Raw genomic sequence first — 27388 nt, forward strand, 5'->3', positions numbered from 1 at the left:
CTATATTTCAGACATCATGTATTTACACCCAGACGTATTCAGATCAGCCTCGCTCTGCTAAAACTTGTCCTAAATTAGCATATGCAGCCCAAACATGATATCTGGGACAACACGATTTCACAGGGTTTTCTAACAGAGACCTCCCTTAAATGCAAAATTCAGTAAAAAAAGTGTCGACTGGGGAAAGTGTCGTCCCTGATAAGCCTGTGTGGACTGCACCAAGCAAATCTGCAAGACCCTTTACGAACATGCCTTAGCCCAGTTTTACACAGACTCATTTGTCACATCTAAACAATATTCTTAGACATCCTGTATTTTGACATCCAGAGTACTAAGTCGAAGCTGACAGGTATGGGTAGGATACAAAATATTATCAATCCTTCAACATATGTGCTATCATTATGCAAATGGGGACTTAACATTTTAGAACAGACTTCCTGAAACCGTGGGTCAGTCATTTTCCAACATTTTGCTATTTTTCCAAAGAAGACAAACAAAGGTCATACCTGCATGGGGTACCATAGTCTCGCTGTTCCGTCGATCACGGCAGGTCGCTACAAGGACGTTCTCCAGCTTGGGTTGCAGCTTGGAAGTCTGTCAGCACGCTCTTCCATCGACCAGTCCCAGCTCTGTAGACGCTGAGAAAATATGGGTTTTTGAACCAGTCAGAAAATTTGAGTGTATTTTAAACCAGTCAGAAAATGAGGCATGTTTTAAACCAGACATAAATCTGGATTGTGTTTAAAACAGTCAGAAAATTATGGAGTGTGTTTTAAAGCAGTAAGGAAAGCCAGACATAAAATATGAAGTGTGTTTTAAACCAGGCATAACATATGGAGTGTGTTTTAAACCAGGCATAAAATATTGAGTGTGTTTTAAACCAGACATAAAATATGGAGTGTGCTTTAAAACAGTCAGAAAATAGGAGTGTGTTTTAAAACAGTAAGAAATATTGTCAGAATTTTTTTTTTTAGAGGTCACAGTGACCTTGACCTTTGACTAGTGACCCAACAAGAGATGTGTTCGTCAGAAACACAATGCCCCCTACTGCGCCACTTTGAAATAAAATTCTATTTATCCATTTGGCAGGTATAGAAATCCTCTCCCTTTAAAGCTTATTGATCCAACCGGAGGGGGGGGGGGGCGGGGGTCTGTAGACAGTCAAAAATGACCAAGTCAGACATCACTGACTGTAGACAGTCAAAAATGACCAAGTCAGACATCACTGACAACCAACGGCCTGTGGTTTATCAAAGAGATCATAGCCAGAGTTCATCATGTATCTATGGACATAAGTCCACAGGTATGTAATGAACACTACTATAAACAACTAAGTACATGAAAGAAATGATAATTTATATCATTTAAAAAAAACTTTGACAAATCAATCATTTGAGTTAAAAATAATCAAAATATAAATCTGTACAGTAACAGTGAAAAGAACTTCAATTCTTGGTAAGGAAATATATAATATGAGATTAATAATTATATAAATTACTTCCCTTGAAAATAATTGTCTCTAACAAATCTCTATTTTTAGTAGCAAATAATTAAAAGCCACTATCCTGACTGTATTTCACCAAACGTGCAGCTCCATGAGATACACATGCATGCCAAATATATAAAGTGTCTCTGTTCAATATTTAATAATTATCTCCCTTTAAAGCTTATAACTTCCCGTAAATGTGTATTTTTTACAGTAGATCTTGAAGATGACCTTGACGTTGACCTTTACCACAATGTGTTTGTCAGAAACCACAATGCCGCCTACTGCGCCGCTTTGATTTATTTAACAAGGTCCAAAATTGTCACAAAAACCAGGTTTTCATTGTGAAAAAAAAAATCTGATAAAGGGGAAAACTCAAACTGAACTTTTGAAATGAACAAACAAATTACCCCCCTTTGTAAGTTTGTTTTTAAAAAAAATCTATTTTAGTCGTGGCGACCTTGACATTGGAGATATTGACGTGATTCTTTCGTGCGACACACCGTCCCATGATGGTGAACAAATGTGCCAAATGATTTAAAATCTCACAATGAATGACATAGTTATGGCCAGGACAAGCTCATTTATGCCATTTTTGACCTTTGAACTCAAAGTGTGACCTTGACCTTGGAGGATATCGACGTAATATTTCGCGCGACACACCGTCCAATGATGGTGAACAAATGTGCCAAATGATTTTAAATTCTCACAATGAACGACATAGTTATGGCCCGGACAAGCTTGTTCTGCCCGCCCGCCAGCCCGCCAAGCCAAGCCAGCCAGCCAGCCCGCATTCGCCAATCTACTAACCTGTTTTTTCCTTCGGAAACCTGGTTAAAAATATATACGTGGGCAGGTCAGATAACTATGTCCATTTAAAGCTTATTACTTCCCTTGACTTTGTTTTTTCGACCCTAGACCTTGAAGGATGATGTTCACCTTGAAATTTTACCACTCAAAATGTGCAGCTTCATGAGATACACATGCATGCCAAATATCAAGTTGCTATCTTCAATATTTAAAAGTTATGGCCAATGTTAAGGTTTTAGCACGACACCTACGTCGGACGTCGAGCTGGCTATGACAATAGCTCAGGTTTTCTCAGAAAACAGACGAGCTGAAAATTCCATAAAAGTGGAAACTGCCGTCCCTGATTAGTTTATGCAGACTGCACTGCTTAATGTGGGACAACACTTTACGAACATGCATAAAGCCCAGTTTTCGCAGAACAAGGCATATTTCAAACTACCTTCTGTTTCGCCCGCCACCTCGACATAGATGTCACACCCCAGCACCCGTTGAGTGTGCCCATACAGAGTGGTGATCTCCACACCCCGGTGAGACCACATCTTCACAGAGCCGTCTGCACATGTCGACACCACACACCCATACTGGGAGAGAGAAAACACACACCATAGTGAACATGGATATCGGCCAGAAATATTAAGAGAATAACAGGTTACTGCCCTATCAGTGAGTAATATATCAGGTTAGACTTAGTATAAAACACAGCAAGGCTTGCCGAGTCATTGTTTCATTCCTGCGGAGCTCGATACATTAGAAAACGATAGGGCAGTAACCAACTTTTCTGCTAATCATACATTAGTCGCTGTTTTTAAATTAATAATAAATCATAATTGCTAAGACTCGGCACTTTGGGTGGGAATAAATATGTTTAATGGCATTTGACTTTTAATCATGATGTCTAGAGCCCTTGTGCTTAATATTTGTCAAAAACGTTTAGCTGGGTTTATTGCAATAAAATGTACTACATCTTGGTATCAAAATGTTTTTCTTGTTAAATAGGAATTAATTTCAATTAAAAAAAAAGACAATTTCTTTTTTAAGACGAGTAACATTTTATAGAGATACTACTGTAATGTGGAATGTTATCCCGTAAAATGTGTCACTTACACTGTAGCCAATCTGATTGACCGACGCTGAATGGCCGGTAAGGCAGTATTTCTCCTTGGCAATATTGGGTCCGGTGGAGTCCCTCAGGGTCTGCCCGGGCGTGTTTCCAATCTTGGACACATCCCACACCTGTCAGCGTATGGGGTGGAAAACAGAGGTTGACCAGAGGGGAAATGAGTACCAAGGGATGAAACAAGAGGGCCATGGGCCCTAAGGCGCTCACCTGAGACCCAAAGGAACTAAACTTTTCTGGGAAGGTGGAGTTCAAAATAATAAAAGTACTTCATGAAACATAAATATTATCATAAGGTTCACAAGAAGAATTTTGCTCGCCCACGGCAACCATGCTCTTCAGAGCATCGGAGCCATTTCAAGTAAATCAATACATTATACATGTAGGAGCATTATGTTCTCAGCATGCTTCATTAAGATTAAAATAAAATATGACTTATAGCTAGTTCACAATGTTTCACTGTAGCAATAACAAGAAATCTGCCAACTACCTCAGGGCCAGTAAGTGCAAACGACCAGGTTGGGTAACAACGTAGCAATACTACTAACTTACCAACCATCTAAAAAGTGGTGATCCGAAAACAGAAGTCACTTGTAGACAACAGACACTTTAGCCATTTCCCTTGACTGATGGCTGTTCTCAGTTTTGACAGTATAATCAAATGAGCTCTGAGAAAACTGAGCATGATGCATGTGCGTAAAAAGTTGGTGGGTACAGACTGTTCAGAGACAACACTTTTTGGTTTATAGTATTTACCATTTAAAGAAGGTCTCTTCTAAACAATCCTGTGAACGCTGAAAGTGTTGTCCCTGATTAGCCTGTGGGTACTGCACAAGCTTGTCTGGTACAAAACTTTATGCACAAGCCATTTTTTTCCTAGAGCACAGCTTAAATTCAAAAGTTCACCTTCAGGTTGAAGTCATTGGCGCTGGTAACTATGGTGTCCGCCATGTTTGACCAACGGCAGTCTGTGATCCAGTCCTGATGGCACTGGTGTATTACATGTAGTGGCACGGGACTGTCAGGGTTTAACAAAACGTCTAGAACATCCCAGATCCTCAATGACTGTAGAAAAAAAAAAGAAACATGATGAGAACAAGCAAATTCGTTGAATTGATATCCCCCGCCAATATGCTTCTGGACACAAACGTGTTATATTTGACACTAAAAAAAGCATTTTTTCAAGATACAAAGGGCCATAACTCTGTAATTATCATATGGTGTACAATGCCATTTGGCATGCATCACCCTTTTATTCATATATATATATACTCATACCAAGTTTCAATGAAATCCGCCAAAGCACTTCCAAAATATGGCTCCGGACAGACGGAAAGACGGACGGAAGGACGCACGGACAGAAGGACGGACAACGCCAAAACAATATCCCTCCGCCTATGGCGGGGGATAATCATATAACAATCTGCAGTATTTGCTGTTTTAAAATGTATTACAGTTACTTTTAAATTATTATTATTTGTGGGATATCAATTTTTGTTGATTTCCTTAGTTGAACAATTTTCAAAATTTCAAATCAAACACATTGAAAAATGACCAAAGCAAATTCTCTCCAATATTCAACAATTTAAATGTCCTTGAAAAAGTCATTTTTTGAAAAACCACAAAATTATATGCCAAGTAATTTATATGATTTTACAGTATTTGCAGTTTTCAAAATTATTCAGTAATATTCTAGCTGTTAATTAACCTACTCTCAGTTTTCCTTGATTAGCTGGTTTAACAGGACTAAGTGTACATACTAATTATGACAGTAACAGGCAGCGGCCCTATTTAAGTCAGAGGTAGGAGGAGACAGTAACCGGCAGCAGCCCTATTTGAGTCAGAGGTAGGGGGAGACAGTAACCAGCAGCGGCCCTATTTGAGTCAGAGGAAGGGGGAGACAGTAACCGGCAGCGGCCCTATTTGAGTCAGAGTTAGGGGGAGACAGCAACCAGCAGCGACCCTATTTGAGTCAGAGGTAGGGGGAGACAGTAACCGGCAGCAGCCCTATTTGAGTCAGAGGTAGGGGGAGACAGTAACCGGCAAAGGCCCTATTTGAGTCAGAGGTAGGGGGAGACAGTAACTGGCAAAGGCCCTATTTGAGTCAGAGGTAGGGGGAGACATTAACCGGCAACGGCCCTATTTGAGTCAGAGGTAGGAGGAGACAGTAACCGGCAACGCCCTATTTGAGTCAGAGGTAGGGGGGAGACAGTAACCGGCAGCGGCCCTATTGAGTTAGAGGTAGGGGGAGACAGTAACCAGCAGCGGCCCTATTTGAGTCAGAGGTAGGGTGAGACAGTAACCGGCAAAGGCCCTATTTGAGTCAGAGGTAGGGGGAGACAGTAACTGGCAAAGGCCCTATTTGAGTCAGAGGTAGGGTGAGACAGTAACCGACAAAGGCCCTATTTGAGTCATAGGTACGGGGAGACAGTAACCGGCAAAGGCTCTATTTGAGTCAGAGGTAGGGGGAGACAGTAACCGGCAGCGGCCCTATTTGAGTCAGAGGTAGGGGGAGACGGTAACCGGCAAAGGCCCTATTTGAGTCAGAGGTAGGGGAGACAGTAACCGGCAGCAGCCCTATTTGAGTCAGAGGTAGGGGGAGACAGTAACTGGCAAAGGCCCTATTTGAGTCAGAGGTAGGGTGAGACAGTAACCGACAAAGGCCCTATTTGAGTCATAGGTATGGGGAGACAGTAACTGGCAAAGGCTCTATTTGAGTCAGAGGTAGGGGGAGACAGTAAGGCCCTATTTGAGTCAGAGGTAGGGGGAGACGGTAACCGGCAAAGGCCCTATTTGAGTCAACGGTAGGGCGAGAATGGCCATAGAAATAGTTTCATGAACATCTCAACACAAGTCATGTGGCTGGGTTGGGAATCAAACCCACAATCCTCAGATTTGAAATCTACTTAATGAGCTAGTTTTATATATGTATGCCGTTTTTATAAAATAAACATCTTTGATGTTACTACTTCAACAATTTGTGAAAACCTTTACAGCAAATTTTTATCAATAAATGGAATAAAAACATTTATTTATGAAATAACGTGGAATTGATTTATGGAAATATCTCAGCTATGTTAAAACTAACTCAACTCAGCTATGTGACAACTAAATCATTCAGCTGCATTCTGATGGGAAAACTGGGCTTAATGCATGTGCCTGAAGTGACATCCAAGATTAGCCTGTGCAGTCAGCAAATGCTTATCAGAGACAAACATTCCGTCTAGACTGGATTTTTGTTAACAAGATACCTCCTTTAAACAAAACATTCCATAAAAGCGGAAAGTGTCGTCCACACAAGACAATCAGGGATGAAAATTTCCACAAATGCGTTTCGCCCATTTTACCCACAATGCAGCTCATTAGAACCTCAATACTAGCTTGGTACCCAACCCCACAACTCACCATGTCTCTACTTCCTGTTGCCAGCCTGGTTCCCAGCTTGTTGAAACTACAGCTGGTTACAGGCCCTGTGTGAGTGCCAAGGGTCACTAGACGTCTCACGCTGCTGAAGTTGGGTCTACAAGCAACCAGAAAGAGCAATCAGCATTCATTGATTTCTTAAAACAGATAACTGCATTTAGAGATTACAAAGTGCAATGAGCATTTATTGATTTCTGAAAACAGATAACTGCGTTTAAAGATTACAAAGTGCAATGAGCATTTATTGATTTCTGAAAACAGATAACTGCATTTAGAGATTACAAAGTGCAATGAGCATTTATTGATTTCTGAAAACAGATAACTGCATTTAGAGATTACAAAGTGCAATGAGCATTTATTGATTTCTGAAAACAGATAACTGCATTTAAAGATTACAAAGTGCAATGAGCATTTATTGATTTCTGAAAACAGATAACTGCATTTAGAGATTACAAAGTGCAATGAGCATTTATTGATTTCTGAAAACAGATAACTGCATTTAGAGATTACAAAGTGCAATGAGCATTTATTGATTTCTGAAAACAGATAACTGCATTTATAGATTACAAAGTGCAATGAGCATTTATTGATTTCTGAAAACAGATAACTGCATTTAGAGATTACAAAGTGCAATGAGCATTTATTGATTTCTGAAAACAGATAACTGCATTTAGAGATTATAAAGTGCAATGAGCATTTATTGATTTCTGAAAACAGATAACTGCATTTAGAGATTACAAAGTGCAATGAGCATTTATTGATTTCTGAAAACAGATAACTGCATTTATAGATTACAAAGTGCAATGAGCATTTATTGATTTCTGAAAACAGATAACTGCATTTAGAGATTACAAAGTGCAATGAGCATTTATTGATTTCTGAAAACAGATAACTGCATTTAGAGATTACAAAGTGCAATGAGCATTTATTGATTTCTGAAAACAGATAATTGCATTTATAGATTACAAAGTGTAATCAGTCTTAATTGATTTCTTAAAACAGACAACTACATTACAGTTTCACAAGATTAATTTGTGTTTGTTTTACTTTTTGACCGTTTTCGAAATATATCATTAATACTACAGCAATGAGTTAACCTACTCCTGGTTTACACGTTTTTCCAGTACTATGAGTACAAAGATTAGCCTTGTTGTGGGAAAACTGGCTTAATGCATGTGGGAAAATTGTTGTCCCAGCTTTGACTATGCAGTCTGCACAGGCTAATCTTGGATGACACTTTTTTGCTTATATGGAATTTTCCACTCAAAGGAAGTACAATGTATGTTCCAAACAAAAATCCAGGTTTAAAAGTGTCGTCCCTGATGAGGCAGTGCAGACTGCATAGTCACATGCATTGAACCCTTATTTCCAAAAGCCAGACTCAATCATTCTGTCAGCCATGTTTAGAGTGCCCCAAAAACAAAGCAGCGTTTCAAGAAAACATATGTTAAACATGATCAATCTATTCTGTAGGTGAACACTCACTTTCCTGTGTATTTGAAGGGGTTGTCATACAGCGAGCACGTGCAATCTTCGGAGGCGAGTGCAAAGTAGTCTCTGCAAACAGCGAGGGACATGATGCCCTTCAGGTGTCCTGTGATCACTTTGGAGTCACTCAGATTGATAGACAGGATCTTAGAAAAACAAAACATTGTATACACTGCTTTGACCTACTGCATAAGGAGAAAGCAAAAGGAAGAAGATTTTTAACCAGCATATGAAATTTATGAAACATTATAAAACATTAAACTAATTTAGCCGCATTATAGAAAAATGCGGTTTCATGCATGTCCGTAACGTGTTGTCCCAGATAAGCATAAGTAAGCTAAGGCTAATCAGGGACAACCCTTTCCGTCTAGATTTGTTTTTTGTTCAGATGAGGATTCCTTTAAACAAAATTCCTTAAAAGCGGAAAGTATTGTCTCTGATTAGCCTGTGTGGATTGCACAGGTTTATCTGAGAAGACACTTTAGGCACATCCATTAAGCCCAGTTTTCACATAATGCCACTAAATTAGTTTAATGATTTACAATGTTGGATCACAGATCAAGATGGCTCCTTTAACATTTTGACAGTGGGCAGAGGTGTGATAGCTTTGCTTGCAAAAGAGTTTAAAAAGAAGATTGTTGTTTGTTTGTTTTTCACAAAATTATTCTGATTTCTTAGCAGAATTCCTTTACTTTCTGCAAGCATTTTTTAGGGCAGATAAACCTATGATCAACTAAACATAAAACTTTGGATCAAAACAACAGAAAATCATTCAAAACATTTTTGTTTAAATTTTTAATAATTTTCATAATCAAGTCAAGAATTCATGTGCATTGAGCGTTACATAGAAAAAGCTCTGTTAAACAAGCAAATTCGTTAAATTGATATCCCCCGCCAATATGCTTCTGGACACAAAAGTGTTATATTTGACACTCAAAAAAGCATTCTTTCAAGATACAAAGGGCCAAAACTCACTTATTAACAGATAATGTACAATGCCATTTGGGGTGCCTCATCCTCTTATCCATATTTATACTCTTACCAAGTTTCAATGAAATCCGCCAAAGCACTTCCAAGATATGGCTCCGGACACAAAAGTGCCAGAGGGACGGAAAGACGGATGGAAAGGCGGACGGACAACGCCAAAACAATATCCCTCCGCCAATGGCGGGGAATAATAATACTAAAATTTTAGTACTTCTTAATGCTTATTCATTTTTTTTTAACTTGTACCGTTCTTTTTTATCAATTCCTCTTTGTGTTTTTTTTATGTCCACATAATCATAACACAGAAGGGAAGTGGTAACCACGTGTCAAACAAGATGGTGACATCCATGCAAAGACAGATTTTTTTCGCCGTTTTATACCTTTTGTTACTTGTTTTATTGTTAAAATGCTGCTCACTTTCCAGCCATATCACCAAGAAAGTGATAAGCGTTTCTATTGTATTAATATTTGCTCTATATCTTGACTTTACTTGCTGCCAAATTTCTTAAAAAAGCGTTACAAAATTACAGCTCCTGCTAAGAAAATTTGCAGTGAGTAAAGTTAATATAAAGAGCAAATATTCATACGAAATATTATTAATTAACTTTATAATATTAGATGAGAATGTGTTCAATTTGTTCGCCACATTTGAGTTGAGCCTCGCCAATAAGCTCTTAACTCGCCTTATACGAGAAAAAGGCGGCCAATATGGAAAAACGCGGCCAATACGGAAAAGGGTCGGCCAATACTAGATTCAGCCAATCAGAAACCAGGAAAAACTCGGCCTTATATGAGAATCTAAAATTTCGACAATTTCGGACGCCATTTTGAAGTTGTATGCTCAGTTTTGGTGCAAAAGTTTAATTCTTTAAAAATATAATATTGCAGTTTACTTAAAGCACTCAGCCCCTAATATATTCAGCTCCCTTTTTCGACGATAACGATTGTGCAGTGTAACCACAACAGTAAGGTACAATATTTGAGCATATTTACGCCGAAAACAAAACAAATTCGAAATCATGGAGGATTTACACATTAAAAATGCAATTCCTAATGGCAATAAGTAAGTTTTCAATCCTTATTGTCTTGCTGAGTTGTATTAAAAACAACGGTAGTGGATCCAGTGTGAATGAAATTTTATTCAGGTTAATTTTCCATAATTTCGCTACCTGTCAAATTGTGTTCCTGCATCATGTTATGTCTAGGAAGCATCTTTCATCATATACTAAGTTTAAATTCTATTGTTTCTACGCTTTATCAGTAATATCGCGTTCATATTACAATATTAATGAAATAATAATTATTCGTCTGAAATTTAATGCATGGAGCATTTGTTTCCTCTTGTAACAAAATTCAATTTTCATTTTAAATTAACAAGATATCTCTTAAAAGGAAAGCTAGATTGAACTTTACCGGTACGCAGTTGTTTACCACTATCGACAAAGCGGGGTTTGGGGGCGGTAGACCCCGATACTAAAGAAATATATACATTGTAGGATAAAAAGGATTTTTACTTTATATTATAGGTGTTGCGCGCTTAGTAACCACAAAGTTATACACTTTTCCATTCTTTTTTTATTTACCAGTAAAGTTCAATCGTCCAAAAACGTAACTTGTTGTACATAACATTTTCAAAGCATTTTGCATGGGAATATAAACAGGGGAAAAGTTGTATAGAGCAGAAATTTGCTATTTTTCAAAATTTCCTACTTAATTTAATAGCAAAAACCTGTAATTCGAAAGTAAAATTCAAGCTTTTCTTGCTGAATAATACTATAAAGTTAATTAATAAAATTGTCATTAATTAGTTGAATTAATATTGGCTTTGTTATTGAGCTTCAGACAGCCGTATTGTGCTTCGGCCTGCGGCCTCAGGCCAATAAGGCTGTCTTCAGCTCAATAACAAAGCCAATATTAATTCAAATAATTAATAACATTATAATATCGCTGGAAAATGAGCAGCATTTAAACAATTGTACCTTGGCAAATGTGTCGTCTGATCCAGACAGCAGATGGTTGGTGCCGATGTAATGCAGACAACGCACAGACGCCGAGTAAACTTGACGGGAACAAACTTTTGCACCTAAATACGAAAGTTATCAAATGGTAAGCTGTTCTCCATAAGGTAATGTTACTCATGTATGTTAAATATTTCAAAAACACACCTTTCTTATATTATCTCTGGCTCTGTGCCATCGTCGAAATTCAAGACTCAGTGATTATTTTAGGCTAAAAAGTACCATCTATACTGGGCTGTTTCCCAGTGGCCAAAAAAAAAATCCCCAGATACAAATAAAAGTCATAAAACTAAATTACGAACTTGAGTAATACTTAAATATAAAATTGCAGTTAAACAAGGTAATGTGTAATTGACTGATATTAAAACAATTGTAAGAATGAAATGTTTTATGTATGCTTATAATACTTATTTTCCCATTTTCCATTCCTGTTTATCAGGCTTATTTTCCCAATCCAAAAGCCAAAGGCTATAAAATAAAAAAATAAACAAGAGATGTGTTTGTCAGAAACACAATGCCCCCTATTGCGCCACCCTGAAGTCATATATTAAACCTTTGACCTTGAAGGATGACCTTGACCTTGACCTTTCACCATTCAAAATGTGCAGCTCCATGAGATACACATGCATGCCAAGTATCAAGTTGCTATCTTCAATATTGCAAAATTTATCGCAAAACTTCAACCAAGGTTAAAGTTTTGATGACAGACAGAATGACAGACAGAATGACAGACAGAATGACAGACAGACAGGCCAAAAACAATATATCCCCGATCATTCGATCCGGGGGCATAAAAAAGTCACTATGACTACATGAAATCATCCGTAGCTGGGTTGTTTAGAAAAACTTATACAGAAAATATTGTTTGTTTACAATCCGTGTTTGGTTATAGATATAAATGTGTGGTTAATATATCAGAACAATTAATTAGCCCTGATAACGCTTGCTTAAAAATACATTTTAGCCACAGTATGGGGAAATGCGGCTTCATATGTGTGCGTCATTTGTCAGGAAGGCTACTTTCGGAAATTCGGCCTAGACTGGATTCTCATTATAAGAAGAGACTTCTTTTCAACAAAAATTCCATCAAAGCCAACATAGTCCTCCCTGATTAGACCTTTAGACTAAAAAGGCACATACACTTCCTGCACTTGCATTTAGCACTGTTTTCCCACAGTGCAGCACAAAACATTTTTATGTGGATATTCCTTCGATTTTTAAAGACAAACAGGACCTTACCAGAGACAGTGTCATGTACGGCTATGACCCCAGAATGGTAACCAATGGCAACCATGTCACGCTGTGGAGATATTGCTATGGATACGGCTGGTCCACATTCCTGGTCCCCTATCACTTGTAGAGGCTTGCCTAGGTGACCCGACCAGACCTGGTGGGTAAAAAATATGAGTAGCGTTCTTTGAAAATGGCTATATGCATGTGTAAAAAGTGTCATCTAAGATTAGTCTGTGCAGTTCATACAGGCTAATGGGAGATTACACTTTATTGTATTGTATTTTTTCTTCGAAGGAAGTCCTACGGAAATATCCCGTTTAGGCAGAGAGCATTTGCCCTGATAAGCAGGTGCAGGCTGCACAGGCTAATTTGGGACAACACTTAACGCACATGTTTTAACTCCCATTTTTCCAGAGCCGAGCTTATACACAAATGAAAATTCTTAAGTCTTTGCCACTCAGATATGCATTTTAACCTTATTGAATAGTCTACAAGAAAGTCATATTAATTAATTAGAAACCTTTCTTACTAGATTTTAATGTGAAAGGCTTCATTTCCAACCCTAAGATAATGATGAGCAGCAAACAGCATACAACCTTAACAGCCTGTGAGTTACTCACAAGCTGTTCTGTCTTAATGCTGGTTGCATATAGCCATTTCCACTTTTGCTCTGAGTGGGAAAGGGTAAATATTCTTTATGCTTCTCAAAAATGTATTGGTTGCTATTGTGCTTTTGACAGTTATACTGAATTTGAGTGAAATTAATTATTTAAATGAGTGATTTTTCAAATGATCCATATTGTCAAGGAATAGTTTTTGGTTTTTGCTATAATAATATCAAGTTGAAGTTTAATACAGATTACATAACATTAATCATTTATTTCATTTATTTATAAAAATTAAATTGCCATTTAACATGAGAAGAATCTAAATGCCCATGATGACTGCACAATCTCAAAAACTGTTCTATTAAATTTATTGTTAATGCTTTCAACAGCTAACAAGAACTAAAATGTAGTCAAATGACGCTCTACTGACCTTGACTTTGTGGTCGTCGCTAACTGTGATCAGCTGACCGCCGGACGGAGAGAAGGTCAGCTTGTTGATCGGCAGAGCATGACCCTTGATATTTCCAACCTAGAACATGTTCCAAATGAGCATCATTCTGGTAAAACTGGGCTTAATGCATTCCCAACAGGCTAATCAGGGAGAACACTTTCCACTTAATGCATTCCCCGGAGGCTAATCAGGGAGAACACTTTCCACTTAATGCATTCCCAACAGGCTAATCAGGGAGAACACTTTCCACTTTTGTGGAAATTTGGTTTAAAGGAAGTCTCTTCTGAACGTATATTGTGTCTAGGGGGAAAGTGCAATAAGCTTTCCCAGAACGTATATTGTGTCTAGGGGGAAAGTGCAATAAGCTTTCCCAGAACGTATATTGTGTCTAGGGGGAAAGTGCAATAAGCTTTCCCAGAATGCGGCTTCAATAGTTCCACGTAATGTGTCCCGTACATTCATACAAAACAATCAAATGGCTGATAGTTTACACAAACCTGTGGCTATTAAGAAGCTAAAAGCAAATACATTATTATAAAAGGTATATTTTAAGCAAATTAATTTGAATTAGGCAACCTTTAGGCAATAAAGTTTCCTAAAACAATAAATTAAACTTTTACACTAAACCTAAAATATTTTGTACAAGCTGGTATTTCCACTAATAGTAGATGAGCTCAAGACGCAATGCTAAATAAAAGTAATAAATTTTGAAAGCAACACAATAAAATATGGTTGATCCATGTGACAGTTTAGCAATATTGAGTGTTGAAACCATCCCTACCTGAGCCCCACTGTCTGCGGCCCACAGTTTCACATCCCCATCCAGCGCTGCAGAGGCAATATGGCGGCCATTGGGGGAATAGGCAACGTCCCTCACTGATGACTTGTGACCTCTTAGAACCTGAATAGGGTGTATTAAATAGAATTCCAATAACGTTAAATCAGTTTGTTTTATTTATATGAGACTCATTCCGGGAAAAACTTGGTTTATTGCATGTGCTTAGTGTTCTCCCAGATTAGCCTGTGCAGTCTTCACAGGCTAATCATGGAGGAAATTCACCCATATACTAGATTTTTGCTAAAACAAAACTTCTCTTAAAAAAAAACACACACACACACACACACACAAAAGGAAAGCGTTGTCCCTAATTAGCCAGTGTGTACATGCATTAAGTCCCCTTTTTTCCAAAGTGAGGCTCAAAGGTGATTGGCTGCCATTGCAACTCAAATACATTTCAAGTTTCACAATCATGCCTGCTTATTACCATATACAACCACAGCTACTGGTACTTACAGCAATTTTGGTCTTGTGGAAGACGTCCCAAATCTTGATGGTGCTGTCCCACTGACCTGACACGATCTTCTGACCCTCGTGGTGGAAGCTCACACAATTCACTGGGCTAAAATAATTAAGCAACACTATGAGAAAACAGGGCTTTATGTATGTGCATAAAGTGTCATCCCAGATGAGCCTGTGCAGTTGGCACAGGCTAATCAGGGACAACATTTACTCCCTTAACTGGATTTTGGCTCAGGAGAAAATTCCTTTAAACAAAAAATACAATAAAAGCAGAAAGTGTCGTTCCTGTTGAGCCTGTGCTGACTTCCCAGGCTAATCTGGGACTACACTTTATGCACATGCAGTAGGCCAGCTCACTAAGGCCGTGTAACCTAATTGGAATTTGCATTCTCAAAGCATGGCTTTTTTCCCCTAATAGCCATAATATAACAATCTGTCTTACTATCCACTATACATTAGACACTTTCAAATATCAAATAGGAAACCTCTTAGCTGTGCAATTTAGATTATTTAAGTTAACATTATTTATATTGACACATTAACAATCCATACTTATTAACCTCAGTAACATGAATATAAAGATGCATAAGGAACACAATAAAATTGTTTCCCTATATGGTCTTTGTAATCAAAATAGCAAGAAGTGGTAAACATCCTACCTGCCACACAAGTCTCTCTTGCCCACTTTGAACTCAAATCAGGTCGCCCTGCCCCATGCCCTAAGTCTAACCTGTCCACTTTAAACTCACACATCAGGTCCTCCTGCCCCAAGTCATACCTGCCCACTTTGAACTCGCATATCAGGTTGCCCCGCCCCATGCCTCAAGTCTTACCTGCCCACTTTGAACTCACACATCAGGTCCCCCCGCCCCATGCCCCAGATCTTGAGGGTGCAATCCCAGGAGGCAGTAGCCAAGATGTTACCAAGGACGTCTGACGTGCATGAGTTCACACGTCTCTGGTGACCTTTCGGTGTGAACAATCTGAAAATGGAGAATAGAATATTATGTAGGAGTGCAAGGCATTAATTGCATTCAAAGCATTTTTGTTTAAATAGAATTGTCCATAATCACAAGGAATGGCCCAATGTTTATTTCTTTAATAATACTGTACAATAATCATTATTTGTGGGACATCAATTGTCCTTGACATTGTGGGTTGACTGATCCAAGAATATAACACCAACATGGAAAAATGACCAACATGGGAAAATGACCAACACCGAAAAATGACCAACATGTGAATATGGCCAATGTAAATTCTTTTGCCAAAATCAGAAATCATAAAACAGACTTATCTGGAACAACACTTTACCCACATGCATAAACAGGCTTATCAGGAACAACACTTTACCCACATGCATAAACAGGCTTCTCAGGAACAACACTTTACCCACATGCATAAACAGGCTTCTCAGGAACAACACTTTACCCACATGCATAAACAGGCTTCTCAGGAACAACACTTTACCCACATGCATAAACAGGCTTCTCAGGAACAACACTTTACCCACATGCATAAACAGGCTTCTCAGGAACAACACTTTACCCACATGCATAAACATACTAATCTGGAAGAACACTTTACCCATATGCATAAGAAGGCTTATCTGGAACAACACTTTACCAACATGCATAAACAGGCTTATCTGGAAAACACTTAATCCACATGAAAAACAGGCTTTTCTGGAACAACACTTTACCCACATGCAAAATCAGGCTTATCTGGAACAACACTTTACCCACATGAAAAACAGGCTTATCTGGAACAACACTTTACCCACATGCAAAAACAGGCTTATCTGGAACAACACTTTACCCACATGCATAAACAGGCTTATCTGCAACAACACTTTACCCACAAACATAAACAGGCTTATCTGGAACAACACTTTACCCACATGCATAACCAGGCTTATCTGCAACAACACTTTACCCACAGCATAAACAGGCTTATCTGAAAAAACACTTTACCCACATGCATAAACAGGCTTCTCAGGAACAACACTTTACCCACATGCATACACAGGCTTATCTGGAACAACACTTTACCCACATGCATTAACAGGCATATCATGAACAACACTTTACCCACATGCATAAATTGGCTTCTCAGGAACAACACTTTACCAACATGTACAAACAGGCTTCCCAGGAACAACACTTTACCAACATGCACAAACAGGCTTATCTGAAACAACACTTTACCCACATGCATAAACAGGCTTATCTGGAACAACACTTTAACCACATGCAAAAACAGGCTTCTCAGGAACAACACTATACACACATGCATAAACAGGATAATCTGAAGCAACACTTTACCCACATGCAAAATTAGGATTTTCTGGAACAACACTTTACCCACATGCATAAACAGGCTTATCTGGAACAACACTTTACCCCCATGCATAAACAGGCTTTTCTGGAACAACACTTTACCCACATGCATAAACAGGCTTCTCAGGAACAACACTTTACCCACATCCATAAACAGGCTTATCAGGAACAACATTTTACCCACACGCATAAACAGGCTTACCTGAAACAACACTTTATCTACATGCATAAACAGGCTTATCTGAAACAACACTTTACCCACATACATAAACAGGCTTATTAGGAACAACACTTTACCCACATGCATAAACAGCTTATCTGGAACAACACTTTACCCACATGCATAAACAGGCTTATCTGAAACAACACTTTACCCACATACATAAACAGGCTTATTAGGAACAACACTTTACCCACATGCATAAACAGCTTATCTGGAACAACTCTTTACCCACATGAATAAACAAGCTTATCTGGAACAACACTTTACCCACATGCAAAAACAGGCTTATCTGGAACAACACTTTACCCACATCCATAAACAGGCTTATCAGGAACAACATTTTACCCACATCCATAAACAGGCTTATCAGGAACAACATTTTACCCACACGCATAAACAGGCTTACCTGAAACAACACTTTATCTACATGCATAAACAGGCTTATCTGAAACAACACTTTACCCACATACATAAACAGGCTTATTAGGAACAACACTTTACCCACATGCATAAACAGCTTATCTGGAACAACACTTTACCCACATGCATAAACAGGCTTATCTGAAACAACACTTTACCCACATACATAAACAGGCTTATTAGGAACAACACTTTACCCACATGCATAAACAGCTTATCTGGAACAACTCTTTACCCACATGAATAAACAAGCTTATCTGGAACAACACTTTACCCACATGCAAAAACAGGCTTATCTGGAACAACACTTTACCCACATGCATAAACAGGCTTATCTGGAACAACACTTTACCCACATGCATAAACAGGCTTATCTGGAACAACACTTTACCCACATGCAAAAACAGGCTTATCTGGAACAACACTTAACCCACATACATAAACAGGCTTCTCAGGAACAACACTTTACCCACATGCATAAACAAGCTTATCTGGAACAACACTTTACCCACATGCATAAAGCCTCACAATAATGATGCTCATATTTAATTATTACTATTATTATAAATATCATTTTATTATTATAATTATTGTTATTATTATCCCAGGAGTGCTGTCCCCTACCTATGTCCATCATTGACATCCCACACACTGACAGTGGTATCCATGGAAACACTGCACAGTTTGTTCTTCCCAACAAAACACACGTCAGTGATTGTGTCAGCGTGACCTCGAAAACTGCGCACTTCCTGTTTGCAAAAAATATGTAAGAGATTCAAGCTTCAACAATCACTATGTTTGAAACAAAAATTAAAAATGGGTAAGGTTATAATTCACAATGCTCTATAAAATATCTCCTAATTTTTCACACACATTAAATCATTATATGAGTCTTGTTCTGGAAAAACTGGTATTAATGTTGCATAAAGTGTCATCCCAGATTAAACTGTGAAGTAGGCACATCAGGGACAACACTCTCCCCTTGTTTGGTTATTTTCATTTAAGGGAAGGCTCTTTTTAGCAAATATCCAGATAAGGCAGAAAGTGTTGTCCCTAATTAGCCTGTGGGGACTGCACATGCATAAAGCCCTGTTCTCAAGACCGAGGCTCATTTCATGATGTTTCAAATAAAATAGAGGTGGCTAAGGTTATATATTGACAATGAATTGCTCGATTCAGATGCCCGGATATAGCAGAGACCACACTGTGGTGAAGCCCTAGAATCTTCACAAAGCTAGATACCCCAAATATATACAAAAAGCCCCACCATGTTGCGTTATGTTGTAATTTGAAGCAAGTTGTAACAACCCTTTTATAGGAATGTTATAGTATTCTAAGTGCTTAAAGGGGCATAACTCAAGCATTTTTTACATAACAGGAGTAAGAAGTACTGGTTTTTGAAATTTTCCAAATAGCATAGTAATGTCATGGTTTTTACGGATGAAAATCTTCATTGACATTATTTGAACAACTTTAACAAATGTAAAGCTATTAAATTGCCAAAGATTATCAGCCTTTCTGTGTTATTCATCTGGTAAAGGGGCATCAATGGTTTGCTTGCTCTAGATCAACCCTTAAATCAAACATTTTTTGGTGGCCATGTTTTCTGTTAAAGTAAATTTGTAAAAGACATGTTTGCTTTAACCTTGTTCAACTAGTTTTTTGCTGTTGATGGACCTTGTGCTATCAATTGCAATTTACAATATGTCCTATAAAATACAGTACATTTGTTATTATTGGTGGGACATAAATTTTCATTGATTTTGTGGGTTGACCGATCAATCAAAGTAAGGTAGCCGTGGCGTAGTGAATATAATGTCCGCTTGGGGACTGGGCGGTCACAGGTTCAATCCCCAATGTGGGGCGGGGTTCTTTAGATTTCTCCCAAAGACACATAGTACAGACTGGTTCTACCCAGGAAACAGACTTGAGAGCTTTTAAAAGCCACAGGCTTTTACTTCGAGATAAAATAAATAAGTTTACACTAATAAATTTAAGAAATTTAAGAAATAATTATGCCCAATATTATTTTTTTTAAGACCAAATTACCGTAGGCATGACAGACATTATTATCCAATATCATCCATTCACATATTTTGTGTGTTTTAGGCAATCCAGATTAATCCAGATACCATACAAAGGGTTGTACATTACACTGTGTACTTAGCTGACATTTGACAATTCCTGTAAAATTCTTATGCAGCAAAGCTGTATTTATGGAGCACCAAACGGGTTGAAACTTTAACTTCTGCTGCAGCAGAAAAAATGCTGCTCGGGCAGGAGTTTTGTTGGTCGAGCAGCATCTCTAGATATTGCTCGAGCAGCATTTTTTTCTGCTGCAGCAGAAGTTAAAGTTTCGACCCCCTTTGGTGCGCCATATGTATTAACTTTGTTAAGGTAGAAAAATTCTTTACAATTTACATAACAATAATGATTGTTTCATTTGAGATCTCTGACCTTGCCGGTGTTGATGTCATACAGGTGAATGAGGCAGTTAAATCCTCCACATGCAAAGAGCTGGTTGTCCGGTGAGACCGCTACACAGGTCATGGCCTAGGAAAGAACATAGCGGTGTTCTCAGTTCACTTGTTCAATGTTAATATCTAAGACATTTCACTGTAAAGAACAGTTGAATAAAAATTAAACATTTGATAATAACATAATAACAATTATGGATATGAGCGTACACTGGGACAAATGGGCTTAATGCAAGTGTGTCAAGTGTATCCCAGATTAGCATGAGCAAATTGCAACACTTTTCGCTTTTATGGAATTTTGTATTCAAAGGAAGTATCACCTAAACAACAAGGGCTGTTTGTAAAACATGCATGCCCCCCATATGGGCTGTCCGTTGTACTGGCAGCCATTGTGTGAATATTGTGTGAATACGACTTTTGTCACTGTGACCTTGACCTTTGACCTAGTGACCTGAAAATCAATAGGGGTCATCTGCAAGTCAGGATCAATGTACCTATGAAGAGTCATGTTCCTAGGCAAAAGCGTTCTTGAGTTATCATCCGAAAATCATTTTACTATTTCGGGTCACCTTGACCTTTGACCTTGTGACCTCAAAATCAATAGGGGTCATCTGCGAGTCATGATCAATCTACCTATGAAGTTTCATGATCCTAGGCATATGCGTTCTTGAGTTATCATCCGAAAATCATTTTACTATTTCGGGTCACCGTGGCCTTGACCTTTGACCTAGTGACCTCAAAATCAATAGGGGTCATCTGCAAGTCATGATCAATCTACCCATGAAGTTTCATGATCCTAGGCGTATGCGTTCTTGAGTTATCATCCGGAAACCATTTTACTATTTCGGGTCACCGTGACCTTGACCTTTGTCCTAGTGACCTCAAAATCAATTTGGGTCATCTGCGAGTCATGATCAATCTACACATGAAGTTTCATGATCCTAGGCGTATGTGTTCTTGAGTTATCATCCAGAAACCATTTTACTTTTTCGGGTCACAGTGACCTTGACCTTTGACCTAGTGACCTCAAAATCAATAGGGGTCATCTGCAAGTGATGATCAATGTACCTATGAAGTTTCATGATCCTAGGCTCAAGCGTTCTTGAGTAATCGTCTGGCAACCACCTGGTGGACGGACCGACCTACCGACCGACCTACCGACCGACCGACATGAGCAAAGCAATATACCCCCTCTTCTTCGAAGAGGGACATAAATATCTAACAAACTACAACATTCAACATAATAGCCAACTATTATGTTTATGTGTTTGTCTCAAGATTAAAAGCATGATAAATCTTATCCAAGGAAAGAAAATTCAACAGTTAAGTACTTTATATATTTCAAAGTGAATAATCATGTAACATATTATTGCAATATACCACTACCTTTCAAACATCACACATATTTTTATAAAAGAAAGGTTAGTTAAAGTCTACCATAATGTTTTGCTACTCATGTAGAATTAAATGTTACATAAAACAAGGGCTGTTTGTAAAACATGCATGCCCCCCATATGGGCTGTCCGTTGTAGTGGCAGCCATTGTGTGATACGTTTTTTGTCACTGTGACCTTGACCTTTGACCTAGTGACCTGAAAATCAATAGGGGTCATCTGTGAGTCACGCTCAATGTACCTATGAAGTGTCATGATCCTAGGCAAAAACGTTCTTGAGTTATCATCCGAAAATCATTTTACTATTTCGGGTCACCGTGACCTTTACCTTTGACCTTGTGACCTCAAAATCAATAGGGGTCTTCTGCGAGTCATGATCAATCTACCTGTGAAGTTTCATGATCCTAGGTATATGCGTTCTTGAGTTATCATCCGAAAACCATTTTACTATTTCGGGTCACCGTGACCTTGAGCTTTGACCTAGTGACCTCAAAATCAATAGGGGTCATCTGCTAGTCATGATCAATGTACCTATGAAGTTTTATGATCCTAGGTCCAAGCGTTCTTGAGTTATCGTCTGACAACCACCTGGTGGACGGACAGACCGACAGACCGACATACCGACCGACCGACATGAGCAAAGCAATATACCCCCTCTTCTTCGAAGGGGGGCATAAAAATCCAGTCTAGGCGAAAAGTGTGGTCCCTGATTAGCCTGTGCGGACTTTGCAGGCTAAACTGGGACCACACTTTATGCAAATGCATGAAGCCCTGTTTTCACAGAACATGCCTCAAATGATTAATTTCTGTTAATCTCAATCATAAATATTTGCAAGTGCAATATCTTATCATAAAATTATGTTAACGCTAAGCAAGCAATATCTTAGTGTGTTAATTGGATAATATTGCAGACTATAAACATATGACACTTTTTTTGAAGAGGTTTCAATGAACTCATCTAACCTGTGGCAGATTGGGAATAATGAGGTAGCAAGGGTCTTCCATCGCTGGCTTACTGGTCCACTGAACAAGGGATTTGATCTCATGCGACACATCCGCTGAGTCCATGAGCGCGCGGACTTCTGTTAGGACTGCGGAGTCATCAATCTCGTTGAAGGCTTGCTGCCAGGTCAGAGCCGGGTAACTGTAGAGGACATGATACAGTGAGGGAAGGTTAACTTGAGACAACATTTTGTTAGATACTGTACAAATGTTTCGTTTATGTTAGTGGGCATGAAATTTAGTTGTTTGCTTTTTTACGCCTTTTTGTGGACACGTATATTCGTGAAAACATGATTTTGAAGAAACAAGAGAAACTTTTCAATGAGGTTGTGTTTAATGTGTGGATTGCTCAACAAATTATTCATCATCAAATTAACATCCCACAAATAATAATGATATTACAGTTTTCGTAGAATATTGAATTCAACCCAAAGTGATCATTAGTGTTTGTATTTGTGCAAGCAGCGCAGCCACTAGTGCACATTAGCATTAAATATGGTAATGATTATATCCAAAATCATAATGCTACAGATATCAATAATATATAGTTATTTTGTTAAAGCTTTTTGTTAATGTTTTAAGAATGTGGACCATAGCCAACTGTCGTTCCAGAGTGTAATTTAAAACATGTATCATACACATTGCTGCAGGCCAGGAGGAAAATCATTGATTTCATTTGTATGTTAATTATAATTGTACAAATCATGATTCATTTCACAAGTATTTTGACAAGATGGACAAAGGCCCTTGAAACAGAACTATTCTCAGCAACATTTGTTATCTTTCCAATTATTTTTTTCTCGTCTCAGATATCATTAGAGCAATTCTGAGCAAGTTTCACTATATTGTGATTATGATACTTGTATAAAGAATGTGACTTTAAGAGGCTTCACAAACTCCACTACAGCAATATCGTAAGGTAAACTACCCCAACCCCTAGAGGCACTGTTTTTTACGGAACAAAACCATTTTCAAGCTTAGCAGAGATATGTTAAGAACAAAATTTAATGTTTTCAGCAAACTTTCATGATGATTTTGCAAAAAACGTGGTTTCTAGTGTCCACATGCATTTTCTTTAACTTGACCTAGTGATATTGCTTTCGACCGCATGTGACCCAGATTTAAAGTATGTAAAGATATCTTTATGAAAATCTTTGACCAAGAAAATACAATAAAACATTTGAAACCCTACAAAATATGGGAAAATTCAAAGGCTTGCAGACTTTCATGAACAGAGCTCAGGTCCATAAGTAATGGCAGCATCATACCATATTCTGCTGACAGCTCTCTATATATGAGCCTTGCTCAGGGAAAACGGGGCTTAATGCATGTGCGTTTAGTGTTGTCCTTGATTAGCCTGTGAAAACGGGGCTTAATGCATGTGCCTTTAGTGTTGTCCTTGATTAGCCTGTGAAAACGGGGCTTAATGCATGTGCGTTTAGTGTTGTCCTTGATTAGCCTGTGAAAACGGGGCTTAATGCATGTGCGTTTAGTGTTGTCCTTGATTAGCCTGTGAAAACGGGGCTTAATGCATGTGCGTTTAGTGTTGTCCTTGATTAGCCTGTGAAAACGGGGCTTAATGCATGTGTGTTTAGTGTTGTCCTCGATTAGCCTGTGCACAGGCTAGCTTAATGCATGTGTGTTTAGTGTTGTCCTTGATTATCTTGTAAAAACGGGGCTTTATGCATGTGCGTTAAGTGCTGTCCTTGATTAGCCTGTGAAAACGGGGCTTAATGCATGTGCCTTTAGTGTTGTCCTTGATTAGCCTGTGAAAACGGGGCTTAATGCATGTGCGTTTAGTGTTGTCCTTGATTAGCCTGTGAAAACGGGGCTTAATGCATGTACCTTTAGTGTTGTCCTTGATTAGCCTGTGAAAACGGGGCTTAATGCATGTGCGTTTAGTGTTGTCCTTGATTAGCCTGTGAAAACGGGGCTTAATGCATGTGCGTTTAGTGTTGTCCTTGATTAGCCTGTGAAAACGGGGCTTAATGCATGTGTGTTTAGTGTTGTCCTCGATTAGCCTGTGCACAGGCTAGCTTAATGCATGTGTGTTTAGTGTTGTCCTTGATTATCTTGTAAAAACGGGGCTTTATGCATGTGCGTTAAGTGCTGTCCTTGATTAGCCTGTGAAAACGGGGCTTAATGCATGTGCCTTTAGTGTTGTCCTTGATTAGCCTGTGAAAACGGGGCTTAACGCATGTGCCTTTAGTGTTGTCCTTGATTAGCCTGTGAAAACGGGGCTTAATGCATGTGTGTTTAATGTTGTCCTTGATTAGCCTGTGAAAACGGGGCTTAATGCATGTGCGTTTAGTGTTGTCCTTGATTAGCCTGTGAAAACGGGGCTTAATGCATGTGCGTTTAGTGTTGTCCTTGATTAGCCTGTGAAAACGGGGCTTAATGCATGTGCATTTAGTGTTGTCCTTGATTAGCCTGTGCACAGGCTAGCTTAATGCATGTGTGTTTAGTGTTGTCCTTGATTAGCCTGTGAAAACGGGGCTTAATGCATGTGCGTTTAGTGTTGTCCTTGATTAGCCTGTGCACAGGCTAGCTTAATGCATGTGTGTTTAGTGTTGTCCTTGATTAGCCTTTGAAAACGGGGCTTAATGCATGTGCGTTTAGTGTTGTCCTTGATTAGCCTGTGCACAGGCTAGCTAAATGCATGTGTGTTTAGTGTTGTCCTTGATTAGCCTGTGAAAACGGGGCTTAATGCATGTGTGTTTAGTGTTGTCCTTGATTAGCCTGTGCACAGGCTAGCTTAATGCATGTGTGTTTAGTGTTGTCCTTGATTAGCCTGTGCACAGGCTAGCTTAATGCATGTGTGTTTAGTGTTGTCCTTGATTAGCCTGTGAAAACGGGGCTTAATGCATGTGCGTTTGGTGTTGTCCTTGATTAGCCTGTGAAAACGGGGCTTAATGCAAGTGCGTTTAATGTTGTCCTTGATTAGCCTGTGCACAGGCTAGCTTAATGCATGTGCGTTTAGTGTTGTCCTTGATTAGCCTGTGCACAGGCTAGCTTAATGCATGTGTGTTTAGTGTTGTCCTTGATTAGCCTGTGAAAACGGGGCTTAATGCATGTGCGTTTAGTGTTGTCCTTGATTAGCCTGTGAAAACGGGGCTTAATGCATGTGCATTTAGTGTTGTCCTTGATTAGCCTGTGCACAGGCTAGCTTAATGCATGTGTGTTTAGTGTTGTCCTTGATTAGCCTGTGAAAACGGGGCTTAATGCATGTGCGTTTAGTGTTGTCCTTGATTAGCCTGTGAAAACGGGGCTTAATGCATGTGCGTTTAGTGTTGTCCTTGATTAGCCTGTGCACAGGCTAGCTTAATGCATGTGCGTTTAGTGTTGTCCTTGATTAGCCTGTGAAAACGGGGCTTAATGCATGTGCGTTTAGTGTTGTCCTTGATTAGCCTGTGCACAGGCTAGCTTAATGAATGTGTGTTTAGTGTTGTCCTTGATTAGCCTGTGAAAACAGGGCTTAATGCATGTGCGTTTAGTGTTGTCCTTGATTAGCCTGTGAAAACGGGGCTTAATGCATGTGCGTTTAGTGTTGTCCTTGATTAGCCTGTGAAAACGGGGCTTAATGCATGTGCATTTAGTGTTGTCCTTGATTAGCCTGTGCACAGGCTAGCTTAATGCATGTGTGTTTAGTGTTGTCCTTGATTAGCCTGTGAAAACGGGGCTTAATGCATGTGCGTTTAGTGTTGTCCTTGATTAGCCTGTGAAAACGGGGCTTAATGCATGTGCGTTTAGTGTTGTCCTTGATTAGCCTGTGCACAGGCTAGCTTAATGCATGTGTGTTAAGTGTTGTCCTTGATTAGCCTGTGAAAACGGGGCTTAATGCATGTGCGCATAGTGTTGTCCTTGATTAGCCTGTGAAAACGGGGCTTAATGCATGTGCGTTTAGTGTTGTCCTTGATTAGCCTGTGAATACGGGGCTTAATGCATGTGTGTTTAGTGTTGTCCTTGATTAGCCTGTGCACAGGCTAGCTTAATGCATGTGTGTTTAGTGTTGTCCTTGATTAGCCTGTGAAAACGGGGCTTAATGCATGTGCGTTTAGTGTTGTCCTTGATTAGCCTGTGCACAGGCTAGCTTAATGCATGTGTGTTTAGTGTTGTCCTTGATTAGCCTGTGAAAACGGGGCTTAATGCATGTGTGTTTAGTGTTGTCCTTGATTAGCCTATGCACAGGCTAGCTTAATGCATGTGTGTTTAGTGTTGTCCTTGATTAGCCTGTGAAAACGGGGCTTAATGCATGTGTGTTTAGTGTTGTCCTTGATTAGCCTGTGCACAGGCTAGCTTAATGCATGTGTGTTTAGTGTTGTCCTTGATTAGCCTGTGAAAACGGGGCTTAATGCATGTGTGTTTAGTGTTGTCCTTGATTAGCCTGTGAAAACAGGGCTTAATGCATGTGCGTTTAGTGTTGTCCTTGATTAGCCTGTGCACAGGCTTATAAGAGACGACACTTTCTGCTTTCATGGTATAAAAGAAGTTTCTTTTATAACAGAAATTTCTTCTAAGCAAAAATCCAGTTAAGGTGAAAGTGCTGTCTTGATGAGCCTGTGTTAACTTTACCATCTAATCTTGGATGACACTTAACCAACATGCATTAAGCC

At 39.0% G+C, this 27388-nt stretch overlaps 1 protein-coding gene across 1 annotated transcript in view; it reads right to left on the reverse strand.

Moving 5' to 3' along the window:
- Window positions 1-27388, reverse strand: part of LOC127859704 (telomerase protein component 1-like) — a 118531-nt gene that overhangs the window by 1747 nt on the left and 89396 nt on the right. Inside the window, exons 34-47 of the mRNA XM_052397212.1 lie at window positions 22737-22917; window positions 20361-20456; window positions 18528-18652; window positions 15755-15904; window positions 14916-15021; window positions 14403-14522; window positions 13601-13699; window positions 12569-12716; window positions 11291-11394; window positions 8322-8470; window positions 6819-6933; window positions 4320-4478; window positions 3401-3529; window positions 2736-2877 (exon numbers count right to left, since the gene is read on the reverse strand). Of these exons, the coding sequence (XP_052253172.1) occupies window positions 2736-2877; window positions 3401-3529; window positions 4320-4478; window positions 6819-6933; window positions 8322-8470; window positions 11291-11394; window positions 12569-12716; window positions 13601-13699; window positions 14403-14522; window positions 14916-15021; window positions 15755-15904; window positions 18528-18652; window positions 20361-20456; window positions 22737-22917 (1823 nt within the window). The remainder of the gene's footprint in view (window positions 1-2735; window positions 2878-3400; window positions 3530-4319; window positions 4479-6818; window positions 6934-8321; window positions 8471-11290; window positions 11395-12568; window positions 12717-13600; window positions 13700-14402; window positions 14523-14915; window positions 15022-15754; window positions 15905-18527; window positions 18653-20360; window positions 20457-22736; window positions 22918-27388) is intronic.

This window comes from Dreissena polymorpha, chromosome 15 (assembly GCF_020536995.1).
Source record: "Dreissena polymorpha isolate Duluth1 chromosome 15, UMN_Dpol_1.0, whole genome shotgun sequence".
NCBI lineage: Eukaryota > Metazoa > Mollusca > Bivalvia > Myida > Dreissenidae > Dreissena > Dreissena polymorpha.